Genomic DNA, 13,472 nt, shown 5'->3' with positions numbered 1-13,472 from the left:
GCATGTTGCTGAATATTTTATCTGAATGACAAAGTGTTATAAAAGCTGTATAGACAAAACAGAATATATGCATGGTAAGGAACACTATATATAATAAAAATTCTGCATATAAACATTCAGTCAATCAAGGCAATGAATTTATAGTACTAACCTATCAATCTAATGTACTTATCTGATTTCAACATTTAAGAGCAATAACGATAAATGTGTATTTTCAGTCACATCTATTCCGCCTATAGTCCCAGGCTCCCAGAGCGAGCGGCAGGCTGCAGCTTTCTTTCTCGGCCTCGGCCAATACAAGTGATAAAGTAAGTCCCAGTCCAAACGAATAGCAGGCAGGCGGCAGCTAAGTGTTTCTGTTTTCACAGGATTGGCGATTTGGCGGCAAGCTTTTCAAATGCAGCAACTGCTTGCAGCCAGCCGGAAATGATGGCCGAGCTCAAGGAGCTCAATTCCGACTGGCTGGTAGTGCTGACGGAGCTGGCGTCATCGTGCCGCGATGGCGTCAGCTCTAGCCTTGAAAAAAAATTAAAAATAAGGCAAAGAAATCGGAAATGAAGGTCGGGAATCGTGGCACCCCTTCATTTGGACCCCAAAACTCGGTAAAAACCGAGTAATTCGGGACGGTTGGGAGGTCTGCTTATGTGGAAAGACTGAAATCATTGTCACTTTACTCTGTGTTGTACAGACTGCTCAGAGGCGACCTGTGCCTTGCATATTGAGCAATCTCTACCCCAGCTTTAATGGAAATGCTGCACATTCACAAGTCAAATGGCACACAGGTCACTCACTCAAAGGACCTTAACTTGGTATGTGACATAAACAGAACTTGCTGGAGAGAGAGAGATTTGTCTCACAGAGGTTGCCCCACCTTTGGAACAAACATCCTATTCATGTTAAACAAAGACCCGTTGGACTTATTTAAGCGTAATTTGGATGGTTGGATTGGTAACTGGAAATTCACACCAGGGGTTCCACCTGTGTCCATCTTGGACAGGGGCAGTAGATGCTGATTTTAGTGTCTGCTTGAACCAGACACCCTTGGGAACATGAGTTGAACTTGGCTAAGCTTGTAAGGGCCCTGGGGCCATTTTCCTAGTAACCTACTATGATCCTATGACCATGTACTCTCATTGTCCTTACCTGCCCATCATTCTGATAAGAGTTCTTTGTCTACAGTGCTCCCTCCCAACTGATCTTATTCTGTCTCTGGTATGGATGTGTGGTGCTTGTTTTTTTCTACAACTAAGATACGTTATGAACTTGGAGTGGTGAAGATGAAACTACACAGTATCCAGAAGGAAACTTCCTTCCCCAAGGTGGAGCTGGGAGTCATTACAGTAACTACTGGATTGCTGGATGCTTCACTGTTTTATAAAGTAATTATGGGATGGAGGCTGTAGTACATGCCTTATCACAATGCCTTTCAGAATCAAGACAAGAAAAATGAGGTCTTCCAGACTGGTTATATTTAGGTATTCATTCATTTATTTACTGGCATTTTTTTAACTGGGAAAGTTTGACTTAATTATTTTATCCATTTTCAAAGTAGGCCCATGGAGAAAAGATCCACAAATAAAGGAACAGAAAATACATGTGCATAGGTGGAAATTGACATCATGTTACAATATACTGTAATTGCATAGATTAATACAAATATTAATACACATATGACATGTAGAAGAAAACACATATACCACCATTAAAATAAAATACAGTATCATGTTGCACTGAAATGTGTTGACATGCCATAAGTGCTTTTGTTTATTACTCACTCATAAAACAAATGTCAGAGTGGAACATACAAATAGTGATAAGAAGTAGGAGAGGAAAGGAAGAGTGAGTGAGACATTTGTTAGAGGTCCAGTTATGACTTCCCTCTGACTTCCCACTGAATTCTGAATTCCAGGTCAACTTCAGCAGTGGTCATCCTCACAAAATTATTCATGAAAACATTGTAATGGAAGTCCAAAACTAGGTATTCCATGGTGAAAAATTCCTTCCAAGGGGCTATCCAGTATAAATGCCTTCAGTGGCTGGGATAACTTGGGGGAAGTATTTGTGGTAGCAGAGTGGTAATTGGAGCTAGCAAGTGTTACTATAGGAGACATGACTAAAAGGTCAGATGTTGGACTTAACTGCCTGCTGGAGGAGGGGAGGTTAAAGCACAGGAAAATAGAATCTCATATAGTGCCTCATGTTGTCGCCTTCAGATGTCATGTTTAGCATCTATCCATGTTAGCATTCTGCCCTACAAACTTATTCAGCCCCACTTTACACTTGAGTCTGCCTGGCTTTAGGATGCTTCTACTTTCTAGTACTTGTCAGCTCTAATTTATTTGGTCTCTTGTTTGAAATTCACTTTTTTGTCTCAAGTTTCATTTCCTTCTTAGGCATGCAGTGATAAGTGTTAAATGCACAAAGATGGGTATACCATTGTTTTATTATTACAGAAAAAAACTTGTGCAGATCTACCCTTTATTCAAAGAAGTTAAATTACTACTGTAAATTAATACATTTATTCACTGATTGTAAAGGCCTAAGGTATATTGCTCTGTTATATAATCTCAGAACTGTCCTTTTAAAGAACTAACAAAAGCAATATCAAAGAAAAGCTTAAGAGAAATCATCTTTAGTAGCAAAGAAGTCAACTAGATCTTTTGTTAAAATAGTCAATTTGAAATCCCATAAAATTCTACACTATTTGTGCAGAATTTCCATTCTCTTTTTGATGCCTTTGATACGCTTTACTGATTTACATATAATGCTAAAAGTATACTGCAAAGGAAGACTATTGTTTTTTGCATTGCACTCCAGGATATAGTCTCTGTTTTTCACCAGTGGTTTTTCCTCCATGCCTGTAATCTCATTTTTATATGCCATTTTTGGGGGAGGGGGTTCTCTCTCTTTCTATCTTAAACTGCATGTTCAGAACCTGTTAAGAGACAAGGAGGATGTAACTTTGTAACCTAAATAGTTCATATAACAAGCTGTAAATTAACTTAATTAAGCAAATCTGAGTTTACTTCCCACCATTTCCACATGGACTCTGCATAACTAAGTCTAAACACATTTGACTATAACAATGCATCATCCTTATTATTGTTGTATGATCCTGAACAAGCCGTAATACAACCATGCAACAAAGTTTTGTCTGGAATCATAGATATTAAGAAGCTGCATTATCTAATCAGCATGGTCTCAAGTCAAAGCTGCTGCCATTTCATAGGTCATTATGACAAAAAGGGACGTTATAAAGTTGATTCAGTAATGCACAGAGATGAAACATAAATGTATTTGCTCCTACCACCATATTAACATTCAGGTGAAGCAGAAATATGGCTTACCAGTGGTCAGCTAGAGCAGTGAAACTTAATGTCTTTAAGAAGGCTGCTCTCGGGGAAAGACTTGATATTTATCTCTATACTGCCACCTGGTGAAGATGTGATGATAATGCAGATCTGCTGCTGTGCTGCATGACTATTCTGTGGCAAATCAAGAAAGTGAGAAGTTGCAGTTAGTTCCACTAAGTGCATAATGGTCTCCCAGTTGTCACCTTTGATCGGCAATGGATTCTTAGCACAATAACCTCATCCTTGCATTTGTATGACAGAGGCAGAGAAAATAGTCATGAAATAAAAATAAAGTGACAACACAAATGTGGAGCATTGTTTCTGTTACTAAGGACAGCCAAACAACTTTGCATTTAGCCTCCATTTGTTTTGATGCACTCTAGTGTTCATGGTCCATTATATTATTTCTCTTATTTTTATGTGGCTAACATCCTTATTTACTTGTATGTTTTAATGTGTTGTACAACTGTCCATTTATTACACCCAACTGTTTCGCAAATTTGTTTGAGTTGTGTTACCTTCTGATTCCTGTTATTGCTACCATTTCAGTACTTTTTGTAAATAGGTCATTTCCACTGACCGTATTTGAACCTTATTTTACTTCTAATTCCTCGACTCTTGAATCCCACTTTTACATGAGGCTTGGCTCTGCCCGCTTCAGCGTGTCAACATTTTTTTAAAATAAATGAATGAATTATTCTGTGTCTTGCAGCTCAGTTGAAGAGCAACTACAATGAATTAAAGTTTGCAAATGGTTGCCAATGGTAACAGCACTGCACACCAATCTAGTTCTGTGTAAAAGCACTGGAAGCATTCTGAGCCAAGAATCGCATTCATTAGTTACAAGAGGAAGCTGAGGGACAATGATTGAAATGAATGCTGGGTAAAGATGACAAAAAAACAAGAAGGCAGTCAGGAATAGAAGCGCAAACAAAGGCATTGTACTAGACCGTGGCTGTGGGAGGGGAAAGCAGTCCTTCAACAGCACAGAAGAAGAGTGAAGGGAATTGTGAAGAATAATTACTACCCTGCCTTGGAAAAGTCTTATAAAGATTGTTAGAGAGAGAATTACTTACCTTCTGCTTAGTTCTCACTTTCAAACACTGTATCTCAAAAGTATACGGGACAAGTAGTCAGAAAGAAAAGTTTAGAATCGTATGGACCTCATCTTCAGGTGTATTGTCAGATGCCAGGAAATGGTACAGTGAAGGCTAAACAGGAATTTCTGCAGCCATTTTAAAGCCATTGAGCTTTAACACCCTTGCCTGTTCAATAAGTCTTAAATCAGAATGTAACTGAAATACACTTTTAGTTATATATTCATTTATTTTGTTTATCAGGTAGAGGTTGATCAACAGTTACTTTCACTGCAGTCCAGATGGTTTTCCAGAAGGTGGATAAGCATTCATTACAACAGAAAACTTTGTAGCAGGGCTTACAGCTTTAGAAATCAAGATTCAGAGGCAATCATGCAGCATTCTTTAATGACCATGATATCAAAACTGATGAAAATAACTGTAACAAGGTTAGCAGTAGCTCACTACATTTGGATAACTAGGCAAACTGAAGACTGATACACCCAATGTTTCTTTGTAAGGGGACTGGGAGAAACTAATGAATGTCAGGGAAGCCAGACCTCATGCCATTTTGAGTACTAACCAAGGGTTTTACTTTAAAGTAGCAAGCAGCTTACTGCCAGAAGACAGATACTACAATTGTTTTGCTTCCTAGAAATCACTTAAATACACAAAATAAATTGATCACTAAGACAGATGCTGCAGAAACCAAGCCAGATGCTGCAGAAACCAAGCCAGTGTTCATAAATATAAACTGGCTAAACTTATAAATAAAATAATTTATTTATTATTTATTTGATATTTGTTAACCAGGTTAGTCCATCAGAGCCAATGGCCCATTTTCAGTGGAGACCCGAGGTGAAAAGCTCCAGTAATACAAACATAAAAAGATAACATAGTAGGCAATATACAAAACCGAGGAAAAACAGTGCAGCAATACAACATAAACAAAAATTGCATATGCAATAATCAGGTGAAATGAATAACTGTAATAAAAATAAAACAAACTGAAGTAAATACAACTAGCACATTTAAGAATTTACAATAATGACATATCTGCCAACTTTAGTGGGGTTATGTAACATGAGTCAAAATACACTAAGCTTTCAAGCTTTCATTGCCCTTACCTTACATGTAAGTTGTGGCACTCAGTTTCAAAAATAATTAACTATGTATTGTAAACTAATTTTGTTTTGTTCTTTGTGTATAGCTTAATAACATGAAGCATGCAGTATACCATGTGTGGCTCATTTCAAAATAACAGACAGCCTTTTGACAAATGTCATTATCACTATTACATCATCTGGAGCTGGAGACAGCATGTCATATGAGTCACAGTGCTAAATTTCTACTGAAGATTCACTAACACAACCATAAATGGATATATTGACAGATGATAGAGATGCGTTATCAGCATTATTTCAGTTTGCCATACCACTGTCTGTAGGTAATGATCGATTGATCACTGTTTTTGAAAAAGGTGCAGTTTTTACTGGAAATCGACATAAACGGTATTTTTTAGCATTGACCACCGAAAAGCAGAAAAAATCTCTAATTAGTTACACTCTAGGGGTTTGGTATACAAGACAAAGGGTTCAGAACATGCAATTATCTGCAAGAGTGGGTGGGCTTTCTTCCCCCATCAGAAAGTTATGTGCTTCAGTTTATCTGCTTTACCACTTGATTGGATCAAAATAAAGAGTCACCTTTTAGTTTGCAGAGGTGTGCTAAAATGTTAGCCTTCTTTATTTAATAGATAAACAAAGGTTAATAAACAAAGATGTTTAACACTTCAGCATGGACTGAAGCACAGGTGCTCTCAGAACCCTCCAAGGCCCTTGTGCCTGTCTTAGATATCAAGAACTATGTTTTGGGATTTCATATACAAAAATATATGATATGCTATACAGAACCAGACTGTTGCACACAGTTGAAATAGCCTATATTTGACCTGATATGTTATTCTTTTAGTATTGATTTCCAATCAGATACACACATTCAGTAACTACTATCCATCTGCATTTACTGTAGCTCAATTCCACATAAAAAGATTAAAATAGTTGAATTTATTTTTATTTATTTGACATTTGTTTAGAGGGGAAGTTCAACTGTGATAATATCCCATTTTCAGTGTAGGCATGGGGAGAAAAGCTCCACATTGGGATATGTTAAATAACAAAAGTTATTACAAAACCTAATACTAAAGAACAACATATTTACTAAGTAAAAACTTCACAACTTCAGTCCATAACGTATGAATGTGTACAAACAAAGAGAAAATATGGGGTCAGAGATAAGTTGGGAAAAAAGAACATTGTCAGTAGTTAAACAATTCACATGTTACCATTCATAGAGATGACATTAAGCGCACTGAGTACACAGTATAGAACAGAGATGACTAGGTAACATAGCCTAGTCAAAATATATAGTTTTTCTTAATTTTATTTCAATTTGTCTGGCTGTTATTTTATCCCATTTTGTATCCTCTGCATTAGAACTCCTTAGTGTTTCTTTTACATTTTCTATCTGTTCAGCATCTTTCTTATGTCCCGCAGTGTCTTCATAAATATTTCTCCATATTGTGTCTATTTCTACTATTTTGGTGATGTTTTTATGCCTTTTGCTTTGTTTCCCAGTTGACTGTAAAACATTTTTGGGTCATCACCGAACAGCTTATTTTGTACTTTTCCTTTATATTAACTGCATATCTTCTAAGTTGTCCTTGTGCTGCTATTTTTATTTTATTATCTGCAGTAGAGTATGACAGATCCCTGTCTGTTTTGATACTGTGCATTGCTTTTACCGTGTCTTTCTAAGTATTTTTGATTATCTGTTCCTTCGCTAGTATTCTTCTAATAATGATACCTCCTGTCTGAATTGCTTTATAGTTTTCTCTGTTTAGTGCTTCTGTTGTGGCATTGTATTTCTTTCCTTCCATTCCCTTATTGCTCTATGTCTTTGTGGTAAGACTTTATCTGTTATTGATTAAGCTACACAGTAATGTATCCTATTTACTTCTGTTATATCACATGAATTTCTCTTAATAGTCCTAATTACTGTGTTCATCTGTTTTACTAAACTTCTAACATTTTGGATCTTATTTACTTTCTATAATTTATTTCATTCATTGAACTTGATATGTCTGTCCACCTCTATTAAATCAAGCAGCTCTTCCCTTAGATAATTTTCTTTTAGACTGAGAACATCTTGTTTGCTGTCTGTTTCCTGTGAATATTCTTCAGAATATTCCTGCACATCTTCCTGTGGTGTATCCTCGTCAGATGCACCCCGCTTCATCTGCTGCTCCTTCATATGGATGCTCATTGGCCCATCACCCCGTAACATTGTCTGCAACAACATTGTCACTGTGTTCTGCTCCTTCCTTTGCTGTGCAACAACTGAACTTTTGTACCAGTCTGTTACAGAAGGTTCCAAAACATCAGCATGTGGCAAGTCTTCAGATGCCTCCCACTCCACTTGTTTGTCCTTAATCTTGGAACTCCTTATTCCATCATACTGTGACATTACCTGTGCTGGATTTTCTACACTAAATCCTTCACTTCGTAAATAATCAAGAACTTCATTTTATATTTGTTTAACTTCTATCTTACTAATCCTCTTTACTGCATCCTCTTTGTTTTCTAGTTTTTTTGTATTGTAACATTATCCATATCTGGGTACCTTTGCCTGTATTTCTTTTCAAATACATTTGGAGCTGCTTTTTTATATTGATTAGGTTGGCTTTCTCCTTAGTATAAGTATTGCACCACAGAAGATCTCTTTTTTTCTTTTCCATGTCCATGTTTCTTCTTTATACCTTTCAAAATTCTCTGGGTTTTGGTCTTTATCTTTTCGCATTTCCTGTGTTGCTTCTTTTTCCAGGTAGCCCAAACTTTCTTTGTCTGTAAAGTTTTTCATGAATCTGTTGTATAAACACACATTTTTATTTGAAGCTTTTGACAGTTTTTCATGAGCAAGTATTTTTCTTTCCTCCAAGTTCTCTCTTAATCTTTCTGAAGATCCTTTGTCTGGAAATTCTGGGCCTCTTGCATAACAGTAACAACAGATAATTTCTTTTTTATCCTCTGTAGTCCACTCTGTTATCTTTATGGCTTTTGTTTGGTCTGTCAGTTTTTGTGTTTTTTTGTGAACTACTGCTCCCTTCTACAGCGGGGGGGGGGGGTCTTCCCCCTAATCCGGGTCTAAGGAATGTTTCTGTGTCTTGAGGATTCTATATAGTCATTTTATTTTCAGTTCTGGCACCAGTACGTACACCAGGATTATAAATTTTATCCTAGGGCTTGTACATCCGGCTGTCTTTTTTTTTTTTTTAACTTAACTCTGTCCATGATATGTGCTATATAACATACAGTCGATGTCACTGTCAACTTGATGAGATTTTATGAAAACAGGATCAAGCACATGAAGGTGCTTTCCAACATTTGAGGATGAATTCAGTTCCAGTAATATTAATCTCCATTTCTTGCTGATTTCATCGTCTCTCCAATCAGTCCCATATCTCTCTTTAGGTGACCTGTAATGTATAGTGAAATATGTCTTTAAAAAATACATAGAGCTGTGACGAAGGTGAGATATTGCATGATTCTCTCTCTTGCTTAAGTAGCTGCTGCCATTACTGTAAAGGACATGATTTCTTACCTCATAGCTCCTGTGTATCTATATGCATTTGCAGTAGCTGCAAGATGAATACAAAGAACTACAGAACTCATAAGTGGGATCATGAAAGTCACACCACCTTTGACTTTTCTGAAATTTCATGCATTTTGTAATATTCAGTTGTTGAGATATTGCCAATGTTAGCTTCGCTTGTGGCATCAGAGGAGCATGAATTAAAAGAATATTCAGTTGTTCAGACACCGCCAATGTTTGCTTCGCATGCAGCATCAGAGGAGCATGAATTAAAAGGATATTCAGTTGTTCAGATACCGCCAGTGTTTGCTTCGCGTGCGGCATCAGAGGGGCATGAATTAAAAGAATATTCAGTTGTTCAGATGCCGCCAATGTTTGCTTCGCTTGTGGCATCCGAGGAGCATGAATTAAAAGAATATTCAGTTATTCAGATACCACCAATGTTTGCTTCATTTGTGGCATAAGAGGAGCATGAATTAAAAGCTGCACTACTGCTAAACTTGAAGAACTTAATTTGTCACACATTCTGGAATAATTTTGGTGTTGCAAATAATATCATTACAAGCTCAACATCTGTTACTGCAAGCAAAAGAATTTAATTTTGATCAAAGACCAGTAAACCTGAACCAAAACAACATTAAATGAAGGGGAAATTAATAAAATGCAGTGAAATGACAATGAATTCAAACTGAAATACAACTCATCTGCAGAAGTGAAATACACTATTATAGTTGAAATAGCCATTGTACTTTTGGAGACAATGAACATTATGGACTTTTTGAAATATCCACCATTTTCTTTCATTTATAGCTGCTGAAATATTCATCACAGTTTCCATTTTACCTCCCATTCTACCAGCATCTTTGGCTGTTCAGAGTAATTTGGCAGAAAGTTGGAAGGAATGAGGCAGAAAAGTAATCCGCACAGCATCGCAGCAGATTTAATTGTAAAGATTAATGAAGTCCAAGCTGCAACTTCTCTTCACCTGACTGGAAATAATAAAAATAGAGTATCTGATACAGTTAACCTTAATAATGCAGTAACCAATGACTGAGTGCAGTATATTGAAGATTGAACCACAGTTGGTGTGGTTTAATCAGGAGGAGTTGGTTATTGCTATTATACAAGAAATAAAATTACAAATTTTTCTTAAATAATGTCTTTGCATAATGGCGCTTGATGTTCTTGCACTTTTCTTCCATATCCTGGGGTTCTTGATATACTGCACATGTGTTTGGGACTTGCATTCCCATGCTTATGGAAGATAGCTGCTGCTTTTTTTTTTTTTAATGATAGTAGTCTGATTTGATTACCATTAAATTCCAACAATATCATGAGCCTAAAAAGATAGAAGTGCAGATGGCATTCAAACTGAATAACAAGTAAATGTTGGTTAGACTCTGAATTGACACTGATATGTGACGAGTTAACAAGTATTGTAATGAAAGAGTGACCACTTACACTGACAGCAAGTCTTTTGGAATCTGGCCCGCAGTGCAAGTCACTTTTTAAAAAGGCCATACCTTGAAGTAATTCACTTACACTGAGAGCAAGTATTTTGGAAACAGGGCAGACTTACACTGCCAACAACTCTTTTGGAATTTGGGACTTGATGTGCAGAAACTTAAACAGTTAAAATAGTGTTTTGTTTAAGGTTCATAGGTTCATAGGTGTTTACTAGGCTAATGACCACAAGGGCTTTTTTAAGCCTAGCCATGCATCCCAAATCTCTGACGAGTTCTGATACCCTTGATAAGTGTAATCATGGTCCTGGGAGATGAGCCATTTACAGGTTACCTGTTTGTATCAGAGACATAGGTGCCAAACCAGGGATGAATTTCCAGTTTCCCATCCAATTGTCCAAGTTGCACTTGAATTGGATTAGGGAGGAGCTCTGCTAACTGATAACTGTGGTTATCGTCGCAATAAAAAGTCATGCTGAATTCTTAAAAGAGAGAAAGAGAGTGTAAGAAATGCGGACAACCAACCATTTACATGTCAGTGAAAGAATGCAAAAAATGTTTTGTAAATGATCAAATCAAATAAAACTATTGACTGTGCGAAGTCTAATAGGACTAACTCCGTAAATGAAAACACTAGACACTAAATGACCTGTTTGTGAATGCAGTTGTCATTAAGACTATGTGAATGATTTCTTTACTGAGGTTAGATAAGCATCAGTGTTGTCAATGTAAGAATCATTAGACTGAGAGGCCATCTTCTATCAAGGCTGATGTTGGAGATGAATATAACATTATTACTCAAAGTACAATCAGAGAACTGGGGTTAAAAATTCACTGCCTGAGTCAAATGCTTCATTACTGACTTGGTCTGATCACAAACTGAAAGTATTTGGTCAGATTAATCTATGTTGTCCATATAAAAACAAAGAGTAGAACTTAATGATTCAGGTAGAAGCTGCTCAGCAACCTAACACACTGAGAAGGTTTGCTTGTGAGCAACTGAGTTTGATAAAGCAGATTTGCAGTGTACAGGTCCATGGGTGGTATAATAAAGGGTGCATTTCAGTAGAAACAATGTTTCTCAGAGTCATAGTCAGTGATGTGCATAGCCACTAAGACAACAATTCACAGATTTATAAACTGAATGATTCATGTATACCCAGCAGGAGTAATTTGTACATTTTTGCGGTAGAGTCTGTTAAGCCTCTGGAACAAACTATATTATGTACTGATGTAGGATCACAAATCACAAACGAAAAACTGAACTCAAATCATAGATCCATTATTTTGGGACAGTATGCTGGACTAGATAAGTTAATTTCTGACTTAATACACCATCCTGAAAATGAATTTAAGATATAGTTACTAAAAAATTTGGTATTTACCACATAGCTAACAAAAAGTGATCCATTATCAGTTTACATCTACTACAGATACTGTGTGGAATTCAGGAAAAACAGTCCCTGATGTTCAAATCCAACTGAGTGATTATGCCAAAACAGTTAGTCTCATGTTGAAATTAATCCACGAAGCATATTTACAAATTAATAAGTGTGAAGAAAGGGCATGTGACATAATGATTAGAGCAGGAATGTCCAGGAAATTGAACCGAAGGTTAAAAAACAGCTAAACCGGTAACATGTACCACTAAAGTAACTGCAAAGTTTCAAAGATACCTCACGAGATTACAGACAGACTATGGAGTAAATCTGTTTCTGATGTATTTCACTTCATGGTCAGCCTGTATCTCATCTGTCATAACTACTGTTTAAAGTACCCTAAGGTCATCAAAGCAAGGATACCTCTTCACAAACTCACATTACACTGAAGAAGTCAATTTTTTCTTGACATGATGTCACTGACATATTTATTACTAATAATGGTCCACAGTGTGTAAGCCAAGATATTTAGGAGTGTCATAACTTTGGGAATTTAAACACATCATATCTTTACCTCATTCTAATGGTCAAGTTGAAAAAAATATTTAAACAATGAAACTTTTCTTGAAAATAAGTGTTGCAGCTCAAAATAGGACTGTCATGCAATTCATCTAGAATACAGAAACACACTACTAGAACCAACAGGATTTTTTTACATTCTCATTTGTTAATGGAGGGATGAAAACAAAGTTATCAGTATCTTCTCTTCTGCTTCTGTAAGAGAAAATTCCAAATATCAAATTTGCATGGCAGATGTATCCTGATTGTGGGGAAGTACCAGACTATTCCTCATTTTCCAGATGCTATGATGACCAACTAAGAGGTGTGACCTTTGATCCTACTGTGACATCATTTATTAGTGACTACATAATGTCTAGATATTGTAGAGTTATTAGAAAAACATCCAAATAGAATGATTGTGTTATATGCTGTGATAGCAAGCATGCTAGGTATAATAAGCTGCTGTTGAAATAGTCTTAGCTTTATAGAGCATATTTTAAATGCATGTATATTCCTGTATACGTATATCTTATTGCATCGGCAATGTATAGTGTAACACAGATGTGTGTGTGTGACACACACACACACACATATATATATATATATATATATATATATATATATATATATATATATATATATATATTAATACACACACACACGTAATGCAAGCATTAAGACTAAGTAAGGGGTAGGTAGGTAATATATAGTGTGGAGCACCTTTAAAATCACATACAGTGCATGTGAGATGTCATGTGACTGTATTCCACAGGCAGTTGCTTGCATTAAAATAAAAGTTTAAATTGCTTATCTCATATGCTTATGTGTCTGTGTTCATATCTAGTACAGTGTTTATATTCATACCATCTCAACAGTAACCAGCTTTCAAGTTTCTGTTGGCATATCTTCTTGTTCAACAGACCAGCCTTCACCAGACTGATTTTAAAATGTTCAGTATTGTATTTCTAAGGACTGCGGAGACTCAAGTTA

At 36.4% G+C, this 13,472-nt stretch overlaps 1 protein-coding gene across 6 annotated transcripts in view; it reads left to right on the top strand.

The window, feature by feature from the left end:
* ATP1B4 (ATPase Na+/K+ transporting family member beta 4) overlaps positions 1 to 13,472 on the top strand; it is a 541,897-nt gene that overhangs the window by 509,365 nt on the left and 19,060 nt on the right. Inside the window, exon 9 of one of the 6 annotated variants that reach the window (XM_044057345.1) lies at positions 9,890 to 10,099. The exons of the other annotated variants lie outside the window; for them this stretch is intronic. Within the exon in view, the coding sequence (XP_043913280.1) occupies positions 9,890 to 9,997 (108 nt within the window). The 3' untranslated portion in view covers positions 9,998 to 10,099. Of the gene's footprint in view, positions 1 to 9,889; positions 10,100 to 13,472 lie in introns of those variants that run through there. 6 annotated transcript variants of the gene reach the window in all.

Source organism: Protopterus annectens, chromosome 15.part0, assembly GCF_019279795.1.
Source record: "Protopterus annectens isolate FY-2018-M chromosome 15.part0, PAN1.0, whole genome shotgun sequence".
Lineage (NCBI taxonomy): Eukaryota > Metazoa > Chordata > Ceratodontiformes > Protopteridae > Protopterus > Protopterus annectens.
The sequence above is the reverse complement of the archived record's forward strand: the minus strand, read 5'-3'. Positions and strand labels throughout refer to the sequence as shown.